This window comes from Centroberyx affinis, unplaced genomic scaffold (genome assembly GCF_046629955.1).
Source record: "Centroberyx affinis isolate AG114_WGS23_722 - 3 ecotype Tasmania unplaced genomic scaffold, CSIRO-AGI_Caff_v1 ptg000574l_1, whole genome shotgun sequence".
In the NCBI taxonomy this organism is placed as follows: Eukaryota; Metazoa; Chordata; class Actinopteri; order Beryciformes; family Berycidae; genus Centroberyx; species Centroberyx affinis.
Genome location: NW_027279214.1, coordinates 4,189 through 17,935, shown reverse-complemented (window position 1 = coordinate 17,935; position 13,747 = coordinate 4,189). Strand labels below are relative to the sequence as shown.

The 13,747-nt window shown below is 42.0% G+C and overlaps 1 protein-coding gene across 3 annotated transcripts; it reads right to left on the bottom strand.

Annotated features, from left to right (window-relative positions):
- Window positions 1-2,645: 2,645 nt before the first annotated feature.
- LOC139643174 (metalloreductase STEAP4-like) lies at window positions 2,646-11,480 on the bottom strand. Of its 3 annotated transcripts, none has more exons than XM_071518353.1 (10): window positions 10,999-11,480; window positions 10,418-10,525; window positions 10,254-10,324; window positions 9,357-9,444; window positions 7,994-8,272; window positions 7,731-7,825; window positions 7,498-7,612; window positions 7,205-7,249; window positions 6,261-6,425; window positions 2,646-4,463 (listed from the first exon to the last, which is right to left on the bottom strand). In XM_071518353.1, the coding sequence occupies exons 1-10, from the start codon at window positions 11,221-11,223 to the stop codon at window positions 4,206-4,208; spliced, it is 1,449 nt and encodes a 482-aa protein (XP_071374454.1). In that variant the 5' UTR covers window positions 11,224-11,480; the 3' UTR covers window positions 2,646-4,205. The 3 variants fall into 3 exon arrangements, with proteins under 3 accessions (XP_071374454.1, XP_071374453.1, XP_071374456.1); XM_071518352.1 differs by lacking the exon at window positions 7,205-7,249 and adding an exon at window positions 6,626-6,668 and having other exon boundaries at window positions 7,502-7,612; XM_071518355.1 differs by lacking the exons at window positions 7,205-7,249; window positions 7,498-7,612; window positions 7,731-7,825; window positions 7,994-8,272 and having other exon boundaries at window positions 6,261-6,419; window positions 9,342-9,444.
- Between the last annotated feature and the right edge of the window lie 2,267 nt (window positions 11,481-13,747).

Here is a 13,747-nt window from a genome sequence, read left to right as displayed (position 1 = left end):
TTGTTTCATGAGTGACCGTATTTTTTCATTTAACCATGGTAAATAGTTACTTTGACCTGGTTTGCGTTTCACTTTCCTCATAAAACTGTGTATAGTTGTTTGAAGTTCAGCCATGAAAGAATTACAGTTATCACCCATACTTTTATGTACAAGGTGCTCATTCCAATTTATTTCATTGCATTTTCAAGATTGGCTAACTGACTATTAGGAATTTTATACTGTTCTAGCTTCTTGTAGGCTGATAGATTAAATCTCCTTTTAGTGAGCTTTCTTACAATCAGAATCATGTTGTGGTCAGACAATCCTGTAACCAGATTGTAAGATTTCTTTATTCTTTCTGGTCTATTAGTGAACGCCAAATCAATAAGTGTTTCTGAGGAACTAGTTATCCTAGTCGGTCCTTCAATAACCTGTTGAAAATCAAAATTACTTGTTACACGTTTTAGCTCTTTCCTTTTTGCTTTATCATTCCAATTTATATTAAAATCTCCTAATAGAATGATCTCATTGTTAGTATCACACTCTTTAAGAAGGGTATTCAACTTATCATAAAAAACACTTTTTGCAGATGGTGGTCTATAAATTCCAATCATAGTGAAAGACATTTGGGCTGAGAGAGTTAATTTGAGACCAATACATTCCAATTCATTAACACACGACCATTGAATTTGCTTACAGCTTATACTGTCCCTGACATAAAATAGCACACCCCCGCCCCGACCATCAGTTCTGTCTTGTCTAAACATATTGTATCCGTGCACTTTTAATATGTCAGCAGGGGAGTTTTCGTGTAACCATGTCTCTGATAGGCATAGGAAGTCCAAATTTGATTCATATAGAAGATGTTGTAGTTGATCACTTTTAGGAATAGCGCTTTGGATATTCAGATGTCCGCCTAATAACCCGCTTGGTTTAGCCCGAGAGTCCCACAGAATGCGAGCTTGGTTCACTGTTCTGAGAAGTTTAAGGCAGCGGTGCTTCACAATTGCAAGATTTATCTTTCGTTTTGACTTGTTTGGTGAGGCAGAGTTTATCCTTTGCACATGATTCGCCATGGAAGGTGGCACAACGCTTGGCAAGATTACTGCTGGTGATGTAGTTACTGGTGTTGAATCAGCTGAAGACTCACCCAGTCTGACGGCTTCGGTGGTAAGCAGATTGCTGTTTATAGCAGTAAATTCATACCCCGGTGTGATGTTATCCAAGCCAGGATAGTGATGCACATTTTCTGCGAGTGCCGCTGGATGATGTCGATCTGGGCCCACGTCCCCCGTAGTTGGCCCGGGATTAAGATGCACATCCCCCGCAAGCAGGAGTGTGACAAACAGGTAGCCAGAGAGTTTCCACAGCAGTTTGGGAGACTTGCGTTTGGTCGTTTTGTTTTTGGAAGTAGCATTTGGGATGATAGCTTTTCCGTTATTAAGAACATTATAATATGAAGCAAATTGTCCGACAGGCAATATATCCGTATATCCACAGAACAAGGGAAGCACTAGATGTTTGGAACAGGTGTTTTCATTCCCCGTGCATTGATCTTGATTGAATGTGTTGACCAAACACGGCCGCACTGAGTTGGTAACAAGAGTCGCAATATAGATGACAATCAGTGTAGTAATCTTGAAACGAAGCAAGTTGCTTTTGAATACGTTACCACTTGCAGTATGGTATTGCTGTTGCAAAAAAAGATTTTGCTGTTGCAGAGAAAGATTTTGAAAACTGGATGGCAGCGAGGCAGCACCTGCCTTACCGCACGCCGCCATGCTGTCTGACCAACAGTGAAGTGAGCAGCGGTTGGTTGGTCTAGGGGGAGGGGCTTAACCTTTATAAGCCTCCACCAAATCCAGCATGGTTACATTACAGCTATTGTATTTCTACAGTGTATTTCCAGCTATTGTATTTCGTCATATCCAATGCAAATAAGAACATGACACCACCATCATCACTTTCGCAGGAATAAATGCACTGGTTGTCCTGTTGTGACATCTTGTTCAAGGAAGTTGAGTAACTTCCTTAAGTTGTACAACTCCCACATGAATCCAACATGAACATGAACATGAACTACTATTAAACCTCGCATAATAATTTTTGTGATTATTAATTAGTTTTTGTTTTTTTTAGTTGGTTGTATATTAATTTGTTTTGTTTGTTTGCTCTTTCCTTCCGTGTGTGCATAGATTATTGGTTAAGCACTTGTCACCTAGAAGTATTAAAACAGGTTATCAGGGCTGTTATGTGCTTTCTTCCCTTCTCAATGGGCAAAAACAACTTGATGCAGTAAAACTTAGAGGGCCTATCTTGTCACATCCAAACATATATCCTCTCCACAGAGGGCTTCTGTGATGGAGGAGTCTGCAGGCTGCTGCCTCCACTGATGTGATGAGATCCAGTAGTGACGAGGGAGAAGCCTGCAGCTCAGAGTGAATGTTTCCTGGAGAACGGCATCAGATCAGCCAGAGGGATGAACCCTGGAGAGGGATCAGACAGAGACGACTAGACAGAGCACACTCAACTCAGCCGGGAAAAACTCCCTGGGTTCAACTGGGCTTCGAGACAGTATGAGAGATAGTTGGAGAGAGTGAGTGAGAGAGAGAGAGAGAGAGAGAGAGACAAGGCAATACTGTTCAGTCAAGCTGAAGTTTATTTTAAAGAGCTTTTCACAACAGTTACATTTGACATTAATAAAAAAAGAGGAATTAAGTAGAACAAAAGGAGGGCTATTACAAACCAAAAAATCACAATGTATACAAATTGCTGAAAAGTAAATCCAATAAACATAATCCACTATATATAGATTAAAGGATAATTCTAGTTATTTTCAACCTGGGCCTTATTTTCCTAGTTTTTGCCATCATGGCAATTGATTGAAAATGTCTGTCACTTAAACCTGCGATAAGCGATTTCAGACCCTGTAACCAATCCTGAAACTAACGTGTGTTATGTGGAGATTTCCGTGAGACGTAATGATATAAACATATAGCCACACACGCGGACCAGCTGTGTTGCTGTTTTCACCTCTTTTCTAAAGCTTGTTCTGAAAACTCGGACCATCCAGTATAGCTTTTCTTTTTTTTTAAACTAGCTTGTCTCCTCCCTCGCTGTTTGAAAGCGGCGCTCTTCCCCTCCCATCCCTGAAAAAAATTCTGATAATGGCGGCATCGATGAAGCGAGCGAGTAAACTTCAACTAGTAAACTTGCTACCTACCTCTGCACTTGTCATTGCGGGACATGTAACCTTCAGCGGGAGGAAAATCTGGCAAAGCAAGACTGGTAACTGACACTTTTCTGTAGGTTTAGCTTAGCTACTAGCCTTCATGCACTGACCTTCACTAGGTTTGTCCTTTGGAGCATCCATAGTCCAGAAGCTTTGCTGTGGTATATTTACAACTGTGTTGCGGTTTCTGTCACCTTCTAGTGGTCGGAAAATCGCTTTGTATAGCTTTAATTGACTGTAGGGCGTTCATACCTCCAGGTTGCCTGGAGTGCTGCTGAACCAACACACACAGGGCCAACTGTAATCTCCAACAGTTGAATCCAAAAAGCGATTAAAACACCTCTTGCCCTGTATGTGTGTTGGGACAACACAAAAACTAGGAAAATAAGGCCCACGCTGAAAATAACTGGTCAGTTATCAGAAAGTCAAGATGGTCAAATTGACCCTGTTGATGTGGACAGCAATACAACAAAGGAGCCACACAGGGTCAGAGTCTGTGATGATATACTGGATGTACATGGGTGTAATCGCGACATTATAGTGCAACAAAGAGATGGGCTCACAGTAGAAGGTAAAGATTAGCAGATTTAAATATAGTGCAGCTGCTTTAATATGTGTTGTATGTATGTGTGTGTGTGTGTGTGTGTCTCTCTCCATGTGTTTGAAAACAGCTAAAAGTATTTTGTATATCTAGTGGAAAAATAGATACTGTTGTTGTATCGTATACTACAAACTACTACAAAATGGAATGCTTCAGACACAGTTATATAAACAGAAACTGAAATGGCGTGCCGTTGTGAGTGTTTTCTCTGTTATCTTATCACAACAGAGAGCCGAACAATAGCTGTGATTGCATAGTCCTGGACATATGACAGCCCAAACAATGAGCTGGAATGATCTAATGATAGAGCTGCAGGAAGTCCCGGTGGTGTCTATGTTTGCGTACATCTGTGTCTGTGTCTTCTGTGTGTGTGCGTGTATATTTGTGACACTCCTATGATATTAGGGGTTTGTTGTTCTCCTCCCGCGGCTCAGTCCTCTCCCAGCCCTGCCGTATTCGGGTGACTCTGCGGTCCACACAGGGGAGGAGGAGCAGCAGCTTGAGCAGTAGCACCACAGACGGCACCACCAGAGACAGCATGTGGGCTGGAGGAGTCCACCATTTGTAGTATGAGGAGCGAAGGAATTTGTCCCAGCCGTACAGGTAGGTGTGGAGTGTGCAGAAGAACAACGTCAGGTAGCCCAGCTTGGACTAGGAGAGAGGAGAGAGGAGAGATAAGACGCACACCATGGCACTAACACACATACTCAGATACGCACCTCCACCCCCACAGATAACGCAGATCTAATTGCTGTGTAATAGGTTCAATGAGTTGGTATGTGACAGATTGACCTTTACAGAGACAAGCCTTTGACCTACACACACACACACACATTTACATGCACACACACACACACACAGTGATACACCAGCAGGCACATGGATCCATTACACACACACACACACACACACAAAACCTCAAGACTGTGGCCAAGGATAATGTATGCCCTCTAAATTACATTTGATGAATAACTTAACATTTAAAGCACTGCTCTAATTTGGGCTGGAGTAAAGGGGGAGGGAGGGGGGGTTGGGGGGTGGAATGAGAAAATGAGCTTGACATGACCCAGTTACATTTATGAATGAGTTTGTTCCCTGTAGTGAGGCCGATTTCATTTCCAATTGGTCAAAGTAGAAAAAAGGAAAACATTTATGCCTGCCCAAGTAAAACAATGACTGTGAAACTTTCAGTGAGTGAAGGATGGAAACGTTACAAACACACTTCCAACAGATTACTTCCAAGAGAGGGATGGAAATTTTACTAACTCGCTGGCCCACGCTAGTATTTTTCAGTCTGGGCTGTAGCACAAAATCTTCCTCATCAGTCACAGCTTGAATGTTGACTAATGGAGATGGTATGATGATGTAGGTAAATAATGTTGCTGCCAGTTTCCTTCTCTGTAAATTTCACCACTAGCTGAAAGTGAAGCAGCCTAGAGCAAAACCAGGGCCAAAAATGCCAGTACACATAAAATTTTATAACACACCACTTTAAAATGCCTCCACTGGCCCAATCCTGAGCGGCTACAAATTGAGCATGTTTAAAATTGTGAGCACGTGTCTGTGCGTTAACTGAATCATCCATCTAGTTGTCAGTTGCAACTTTCCAAGGCCACAGTTAAGATGTAAGATAATCAGTTCTCCCAAATTAAATTTCCCCAATAAGTTTTTATTTATTGTATCTAAACCTGGCTCAGGAAACATCATAGAAATGTCTCTAAAATGTCCAGCAACGTTCTAGTCTGCCAGTCAGTTTGCTTTGCATGCCAAGACTGCAGAATCTGATTGCTAAGAAATGGATGAAGCTGAAGGCAGGAAAAGGACATGAGCCTGTGCTATGCTCCGTTGTTCAAAGAGAGGGGAACATTTTAATGGATAAGATTTTTAATTTTTTTTTTTTACACATATTATTTAGATAATGGTTACCACACCCTCTTTTCATTTCATAAGTTCGCACACATGTAACACTGTACTTCATTTGTGGGCTGACCAAGTGTAAGAAGGTGGGGCCAGAATATAAATAAACTTTGTGATTTGAATGACACAGGCCTCTGCAACTGAAATGCAACATAAACACAATCCTTCATTTAATGATGCCAGTACGCTCACACACAGACACCTATACAGACACTCATAAGAAAAAACTGAAAGCGAGTTAAGGGGGAATCAGTCGGAGAGATTGCTTGGGAAACCTAGGGACCCGCTCCACTGTAAACTTTAATGAAGAAATTTCCAGAGTCGCTCCTATGGGAGTGACTGCCAGTGTTTCAACCATGTAAACAAAACGCAGGGATTCTGTCAAACGCTGATGGGCTGCACAGCATGCTCTAACAATGCTGAAGTAGAGTGCTATTGTGAAGGTGCAGATACACTCAAGCTCACACACACACACACACCCTCAGACATGTAGATACATGACACACACACATACACACAACCAGTACCCACTTGTATGAAGCTGAACTCTCTCCAACTGAGAGCGTTGCTGACTGAGGGAAGAGAAGTTATTCCCAACAGGATGTACAGGCCAAAACCCAGAATCCCCACAGAGTAGTAGGAGTCAGTACGCCAGGCTAAGGTGGTGTCGAACACTGCTGTCTTGTTCTCCTTGATCTGATAGTGAGAGAGGGTGAAAGTGTGTGAGAGAGATAGTGAAAGAGTGTCTTTATTAACTGTTTATGTAATGATGGAAACAGTTTCAAAATGATTATTCCATATTTATCATCAGAATTTATCATTATGTATTGATAGGCAACACAGTTTTGTGCAAAACAAAGCTTTGAATTTATTTTCTAGCTCTGTGGCAGTCTTACCAGGGAGACGCTGTGTGCTGTAGCCTTGTATCTCACATAATGTCTTGAGACAAAAATTATAAAATTAGAGAAAATCAGCAGAGAAATTCAGGTAACGCTTTCTTTTATATTTACCCTAAGTACTAGGCATTTACTGAATAGATGATAAGAATCGTAAATGATGCACGTCCTGATTTTATGACCAAGTAATTGCAGCGATAACTACATAGGTGATTATTACTTAGTTAAAAAAAGCTGAATTACTTAAAAACAACTCCGGTATTACTCATCTGTTCAAGTAACTACACTTGTCACAGGTTTAGGATGGTAACTTCTCACGTTTAATGGCATGGTTCCTAGGGAATAAGGCTTCACTTTCTGGGAACTTTTCCCCATCAATTCAAGAAACAATCTTGTAGGTACTGAAGGTTTATATTAGGCTGCCGATGTGCTGAAATCAATTTCTAGAAAGTAATTACACAATTAAACTTCGGCTGCTGCTAATATAAACCTTCAGTACCTAAGAGATTGTTCCTTGAATTAATGGGTAATAGAGAAGGTGTTTCTACGGAAACTATATCGTTAAACTCAGGCTGTTACCCTTGTGACAACTACAATGTAGTTACTATTCAAAGTATTTACCTTCTTAGTTACAGCTTTAATTACTTGGTAATTTACTATGCTTACCATGTATATACCTGGTAAGTGCCTAGTGCTTAGGGTGACAGTAAGTTACCAAAATCACTAGCATTCATAATATGTTTTGGTGTAATTCAACAGCTAAAACTGAACATGAAGTTTCAGAGTTAATGAATGAAAGCAGGGTATGTGGGGATGTATGCAGCTGTTATTGGATATGGATAAAAGACATGGGGGTATGCAATCAGTGTTACATACCGTATGGGGATGATGAGAGTGTAGAGCACGTGTAGAAAGGCAAAGCCAAGTGCAACCAGACCCAGCTGCTTCCTGCACAGCATCCAGCGATCCAGCCAATCAGGGAAGCGCCTGGAACAGCCATATGTTTGCTGTGGCTTTATTGTATATCATGTAAAACACTCTATCCCAACAAATGCTACTCTGTCTCAGGTGCTGAGCATCATTTTGTCCTGGTTTGATGTCTGACCTGTACTTGGTCCCTCTGTAGAGCTGAAGGAAGGAGGCCAGAACACCAGGCAGGTAACACAGAGACAACATGATCAGAGACACAATGGGGAACACCTGAATGATGGAGGATAAACAGAGAATAGATTGCTGTGAGAATAGAATACACAGGATTGGAGTTACATGATTCCTAGGGAACACATAGGGGCTTGGAGGTGAAACACATCTTTGACAGAAAACACAAATAGCACCAATCCCCAGATGAGAGCTGCTCAGATGTTCTACCTTGTTGGCCAGTGACACCATGATTCTGAAGGAGTTGTCTTTGCCCTGCTTGACGTATGTGTGGACGACGTCTCCGATGAGCACGTAGAAGAAGAAGAAGGCGGCGAGGCCCATGGCCAGGCATAGTGGCAGCCTCCACTGTGGGAACAGCTGCAGGGGGAAGTCCTCCAGCTCCCTGGCTGCTGACAGAGAGCCCCTGTCCAGAACACTGAAGCCCAGCCTGGTGGCCAGCTCTGCCACCGCCTGCTTCGCCTCAGCACTGTCCCCACACAGGAACACCTGGAACACATAGACACCCATGCTTTTTAAAGCACCTGATAAACTCAACATGAGGCGTATACATCTTCATTATATTATATTTATGCATTTACAAGCACAAAGATAAAAGGATGGTTTTGACTCTGGAGGATTGAACCAGCTACCACCTGCAGTAGCTTCCAGAGTGAAATACTCTAAATTTAGTTTGGAGGGAGAAGGTAAAAAACCAACAATGCTCAGTCAACATCTATGTGATGTTGCTGATGGTGCTCCCAATACACACACACACACACACACACACACACACACACACAGAGAGAGAGAGAGAGAGAGAGAGAGAGAGAGAGAGGGGCACACTTCTGTATGGTTTTGCAGTCCTCTGGGATTGCACAACCAGATCAAAATGAAACAGAAAAATACACATATGCAGCTACTTTGCAGTAGAGAGGGAGAAAGCAAAGCATGGGATGGGAAGCTTAGATCTGAGAGACTGTGGAGTTAATTGATTCAAGATGCTTCAGTGGCACTCAAAGCAAAGACATGAGGCTGGCTCCTGGCTCCTGGCTCCTCTATTTGGATTTGGTTTGATCAAAACTTAAAAATGAGTTAATAATGTAGTTATGATTAAAATGCATTTCATTCTAACAGAGACTATTATTTTTAACTTGTTGGTCAGCACCCCACTGTGTGAACACATTACGGACCTGTCAAGTGCTTGTAGTTCTGCACTGTCATAGTAATTTGACTGCACAGTACACACATAGAGGATTTGAAGAGTTTCATTCCAAAATGAGACATCTACCTTTTTAAATAAAAGTGACACTTACTCTTAAATAGCACAAGATGAAAACAAATTCTAAGGTACTTTTTAAATTATGGCAGGTAAATTAAGTCCTTGGTTGTCAAAAAGATAACAGTTTAACGTGATCTTCAATATTTTAGACTAATTAAATTCCAGATTTTATTTATTTATTTATTTATTTATTTATTTATTTTATTTTATTTTTTTTATTTTTATTTTTTTTATTTGATTCATTTGTTTATTTTTGTTTTCCAATGGTTCCAATGGTTTGGGAACAACAACACAAACAGACTCGTTCAGTACCTGTCTATTGGCATCCGAGGGTCCGTTCTGCAGGCCCCAGGCAGACAGGGTGTTGAAGGCCTTCACCACAGAGGCTCCAGGGATCAGCCTGGACAACAAACAACAAACTTTGTTTCATGTTCACCAGTTGTTGCAAAGGTGATTTAACTTTCATGCATGGTGTTCACCACAGTGCACAGACATTTAAAAGACATTTTGAACCATCTAAGGTGTGTCACCATGTCCAAGCCACCACTGGGTAAACTCCCTTGAGCCTTGCCTACGTTTCCATATGATTATTGTTTTTTGATGACATCATAAATTCAAACTGCCGGACGGAAGTGGAGATGCACCTCAGGAATGTCTGTTAAAGGATAAGGCTGGTGTTTTTTAATGCATTGCTTACAGTCAACAAATCCTATGAAAATAACAAAATCAACAATGCGTTTGCTCTACTCCCGTTACTTTCTGACTTCCCACGTACCGTTTTTAGCCGTCAACCCAGAAGTCATTGGCATCGATTGTAAGCTAAAAACCTTGAAATACAGCTCACAAAGACATAGTTTCAATTTTAAAAATCGCTAACTGTTACCTCGAAAAGTCAGGCTGTTGTAGTTATTATTCCACTGAAGTACTTTTTATACTGTTAATGCATGGTGTCTTTTTTAACATGATTATTCAAAAGTAAGAAAAAACATTAGAAAAAAAAATATTGATTCATGATTTAGTATTTCATCCATGAAATGGTTAAATCGTGGTCTATGATATTGAAAATAAATTGTGTGATTTTATACTTGTTCAAAAGTAAGGAAAAACATTAGGAAAAAAATGATTGCTTTATGATTTAATAATTCATGCATGAAAGGGTTAAACCATGGCCCATGAGATAACTCAATATTTTAGCTAATATTCCCTCACCTCTGCAGATACTCAGCATTGGCCTCTGGGTATAGATTCTTCCTCAGGTTGTTACTGACATCCACCAGCACCTACCAATCAATGAAACCAGCGGAGTGGATGAGAAGTGAGAAATTAACTAACTGCTATGTTATATTGAGGCATCTGACTGTGTACTGAGGTACCTTCCCCTTGAGTTGAGGCGCCAGGGTCTCCAGGAAGTCATAGTGTTCTCTGTGAACACAAATAAACACCAGGCTGGCGGACTGCGCAGCTGCTGCGTGGCTCAACACCTGGACAACACACACACACACACATACCATGGTGATACATGACCACAACACATAGTAACACATTCACTAACGATTGTCTCAGTGTGTTCATTGGCACTAGTTCACTTAACAACATAAACTACTCATTTAAGAGACACAAACAAAATGCAACAGAATTCGATGCACAAACAAAACACAGAAACAGATGTGCAAACACAATACACACACACACATGCGCGTGCGCAGATTGTCAGTGTCCTAAAAAAGCCTTGTTTAGCCCAGTCAATTTTCAGAAATTGACAAAAACAGTTTTTTCCCCACTGGTAAACATGCACTTTGACATTGTACAACACATTTTCAGTTATTTGGCTTGGTCCCAGGACCATGAAACATACAGGGGAAAGTGGCAGCTGTCAATTATAACAACAACAAAAAAGAAAGAAAAAATGAAATCAAAGTGCAAGGTTTCTGCAGATATCATGTATGAGTTGTACCTGAGCTCCCTGAGGCAAGGGGCCGCAGCTGTGAGGTCTGCGGCTGCCGTACACCACCCTGTAGCCAGTGTGGAGCAGACGCTGGCCCAGAGAGCGCCCCAGGTCCCCCGTCCCAAAGATACACAGCAGCTCCTGCTCAGGGGCAGCTGCCGCGCCCAGAGGACTCAGGGACACACTCTCTGTCTTCACCTCTCCTGACATGACCCTCGCTGTGTCAGCCGCCATGGCCACACTCTGACACGGGCAGATCAAATGTCTCCTGCGGTTAGAAAGAGCAAACACACTCCACCCAGTTTCTGGCAATGTTAGACAGCTGTATTCAAATATGTGATGTGTCCAGATCCGAGACAGATGCCACAAAATAATAGCCCTCAAAGAAACAGCTCTTCTGGGCTCTTCAGAAAAAAAGTCTTGGCAAATCAACTGTCTGTCTTTTGAGCCTATCTGTCTGTTCGTCTAACTCTTTTTCTCATGTCTTACTGACAGACTCACTCTGTTTGTGTGTTTCTGTCTCATCCCACCCCCTTTTAGGATGGGCTAAGGAGGCAGTCCGTCTGCTAAACTGGGAAACTCCGTAGGAAAAGGTGGGAGGCAGTTATATTTTCTTTGTCCGAGCTTTGAATATGTGTGTGTGTGGGTGGGTGTGCGTGTGCATCTGTGTGTGTTAGGTTAGGAAAGCCCGTGGAAGCGTTGCAACTGTCTTCTTCGAAATGTGCGGGAAGCCACATTTCATCTATGAGAGATTATGTAACACCGGAATGCCACACTTTTGGTCTGCCAAGTAACTGTGGGGTTTCTGGTTTAAATAAAATCATTGCTACACACACACACACACACACACACACACACACACACACACACACATACAAACAGGAATACAAGTAGTGAATGTTCCAATTCATATGAGAGCAAAAAGTAAACACATCTGAACTGCTCTTCTGTCTGACTTCAAGTCCTTGGCACACAACATTTGTTTTTTGACTGCTGCTCATATAAATTTAACTCCTGACAGGGAAAAAACAGGCAAGCTTGTAATTACTGTAAAGACAGGTTTAGACATTTGATGAGTCAAAACGAAACAGAAAGTCTTTTTGTTAGAATGGAGACCAGAGTTTGATAAGTTCTTTAACACTCTCCTAAATAGTGGGCAAGGCAAAACGAATACAATTCAGAGCAAAGTGGGATTAGTTGACAGTTAACTCATCAAAGTTGTGGAGCAGTACACTGCCCTAAATACACACATGCTAACTTGACCCGGTCAAGGTCACAGTATGTAAACACGGAATACTCCCGCTCCCCTCTTCCCGTCCAGCCATGAAATGTCCAGCCATAAAATTCCAACACCCTGCCAAGTACGTCTAATTACTTAGAAATGTTTACTGAACAAATAATAGCACAGGAGGTTATTTGTCAAGTGTATGCCTGTCTGTGTGACATGTGCCTGTGAGCATAAATTCAAACATGTGCGTGTGTGTGGTGGGAGTGACAGAACACCATCCTTACAATCAGTCACTGACATGGTGGCCAGTAGTGGCAGCAGCAGCTGATTCATGGAGTGTACAGGCAAACCCGCCAATTAGAGACTAATCTGTGCTCTACAGTTGCCCCTATGAGTAATTAATGTTCTTAGCCGTAACTGAAGTTGGCCTCTGAGCGCAGCCCTTCCTATTTTCCCAGAGGTCCAGAATAGCTACAGTGTTCAGGGTTGAGGTGAGCCGCAGGCCTACTGACCTGTCCTACACTGTAATTACTCCCACTGCTCTGCTGCTTGGCTAAGTGGTGCGTGTGTGTGTGTGTGTGTGTGTGTGTGTGTGTGTGTGTGTGTACGTGTATGTACGTGCATGTGTGCAACACAAAAATATAATGGTGTTACACGCAAACACACACACATACACAAAAAAAATATGTAATTCTTCTCTGATCTTGTTTCTTGGCCACTGATTAGCCTGAATCCTTAACAACAATTAATCTGTTGTTTAGCAACCAATTACTCGCCCACTCTTCCTCCCACAATATTCTAAAGCCTGAAGTAGAGTCATGCACATGAGATGGGGGTCAGGCTTGATAAACAAACAAAATCATTTCCTTTTTCATTAGAGAATAAGAACAGAAGCAAACAAAAGAATCATTGATGGAGAAGTGTGAAAGTTTAATGTAAAAGACCTTGCCTTTTGTTGTTTATGGACAGCAGTGAGACCTGACTTGCTTTCCATATACTGAGCGGTCAGTTGTAACTAACCCAGAGTTTGTTGCCCTCTGAAGCCTCAAGGCTCAAAGACCAACCAGTAACAGCCCAGGGTTTAACAGCCCCCCCCCCCCCCCCCCCCCCAGGTCCTAAAGGACAGAGCTGGGACCTCTGGCAGCATCTCAGAGCTCAGTGAGTAGAAGAGCTGGAAATGGTTTTCTTCAAGTATTTGTGATCTACACACCAAACAATCCAGCCTCCGATAGCGTGGGTGTGTTTCTAATGATCAAAACATGAATTGAACGGGAGCAGCAATCACGTATCAAATGTCAAAGCTGTAAACGGCGCTCTGAGGCAGGGGTGATGATTGGAGCGCTCCACTATTCCCAGGCTCCAGCCATTACCATGATTGGCTTTACACAGTGCAATATCTGATTGTCTAAGCAAAACAGAGGGTGCATTAGAGCCCACAAGTCTATGCTAATGTATTCCGGTGCATCAAATAAGACTCACTGATTCAGTAACATCCTGGTTTTTATATCATATACCTACTCAGTAACTACT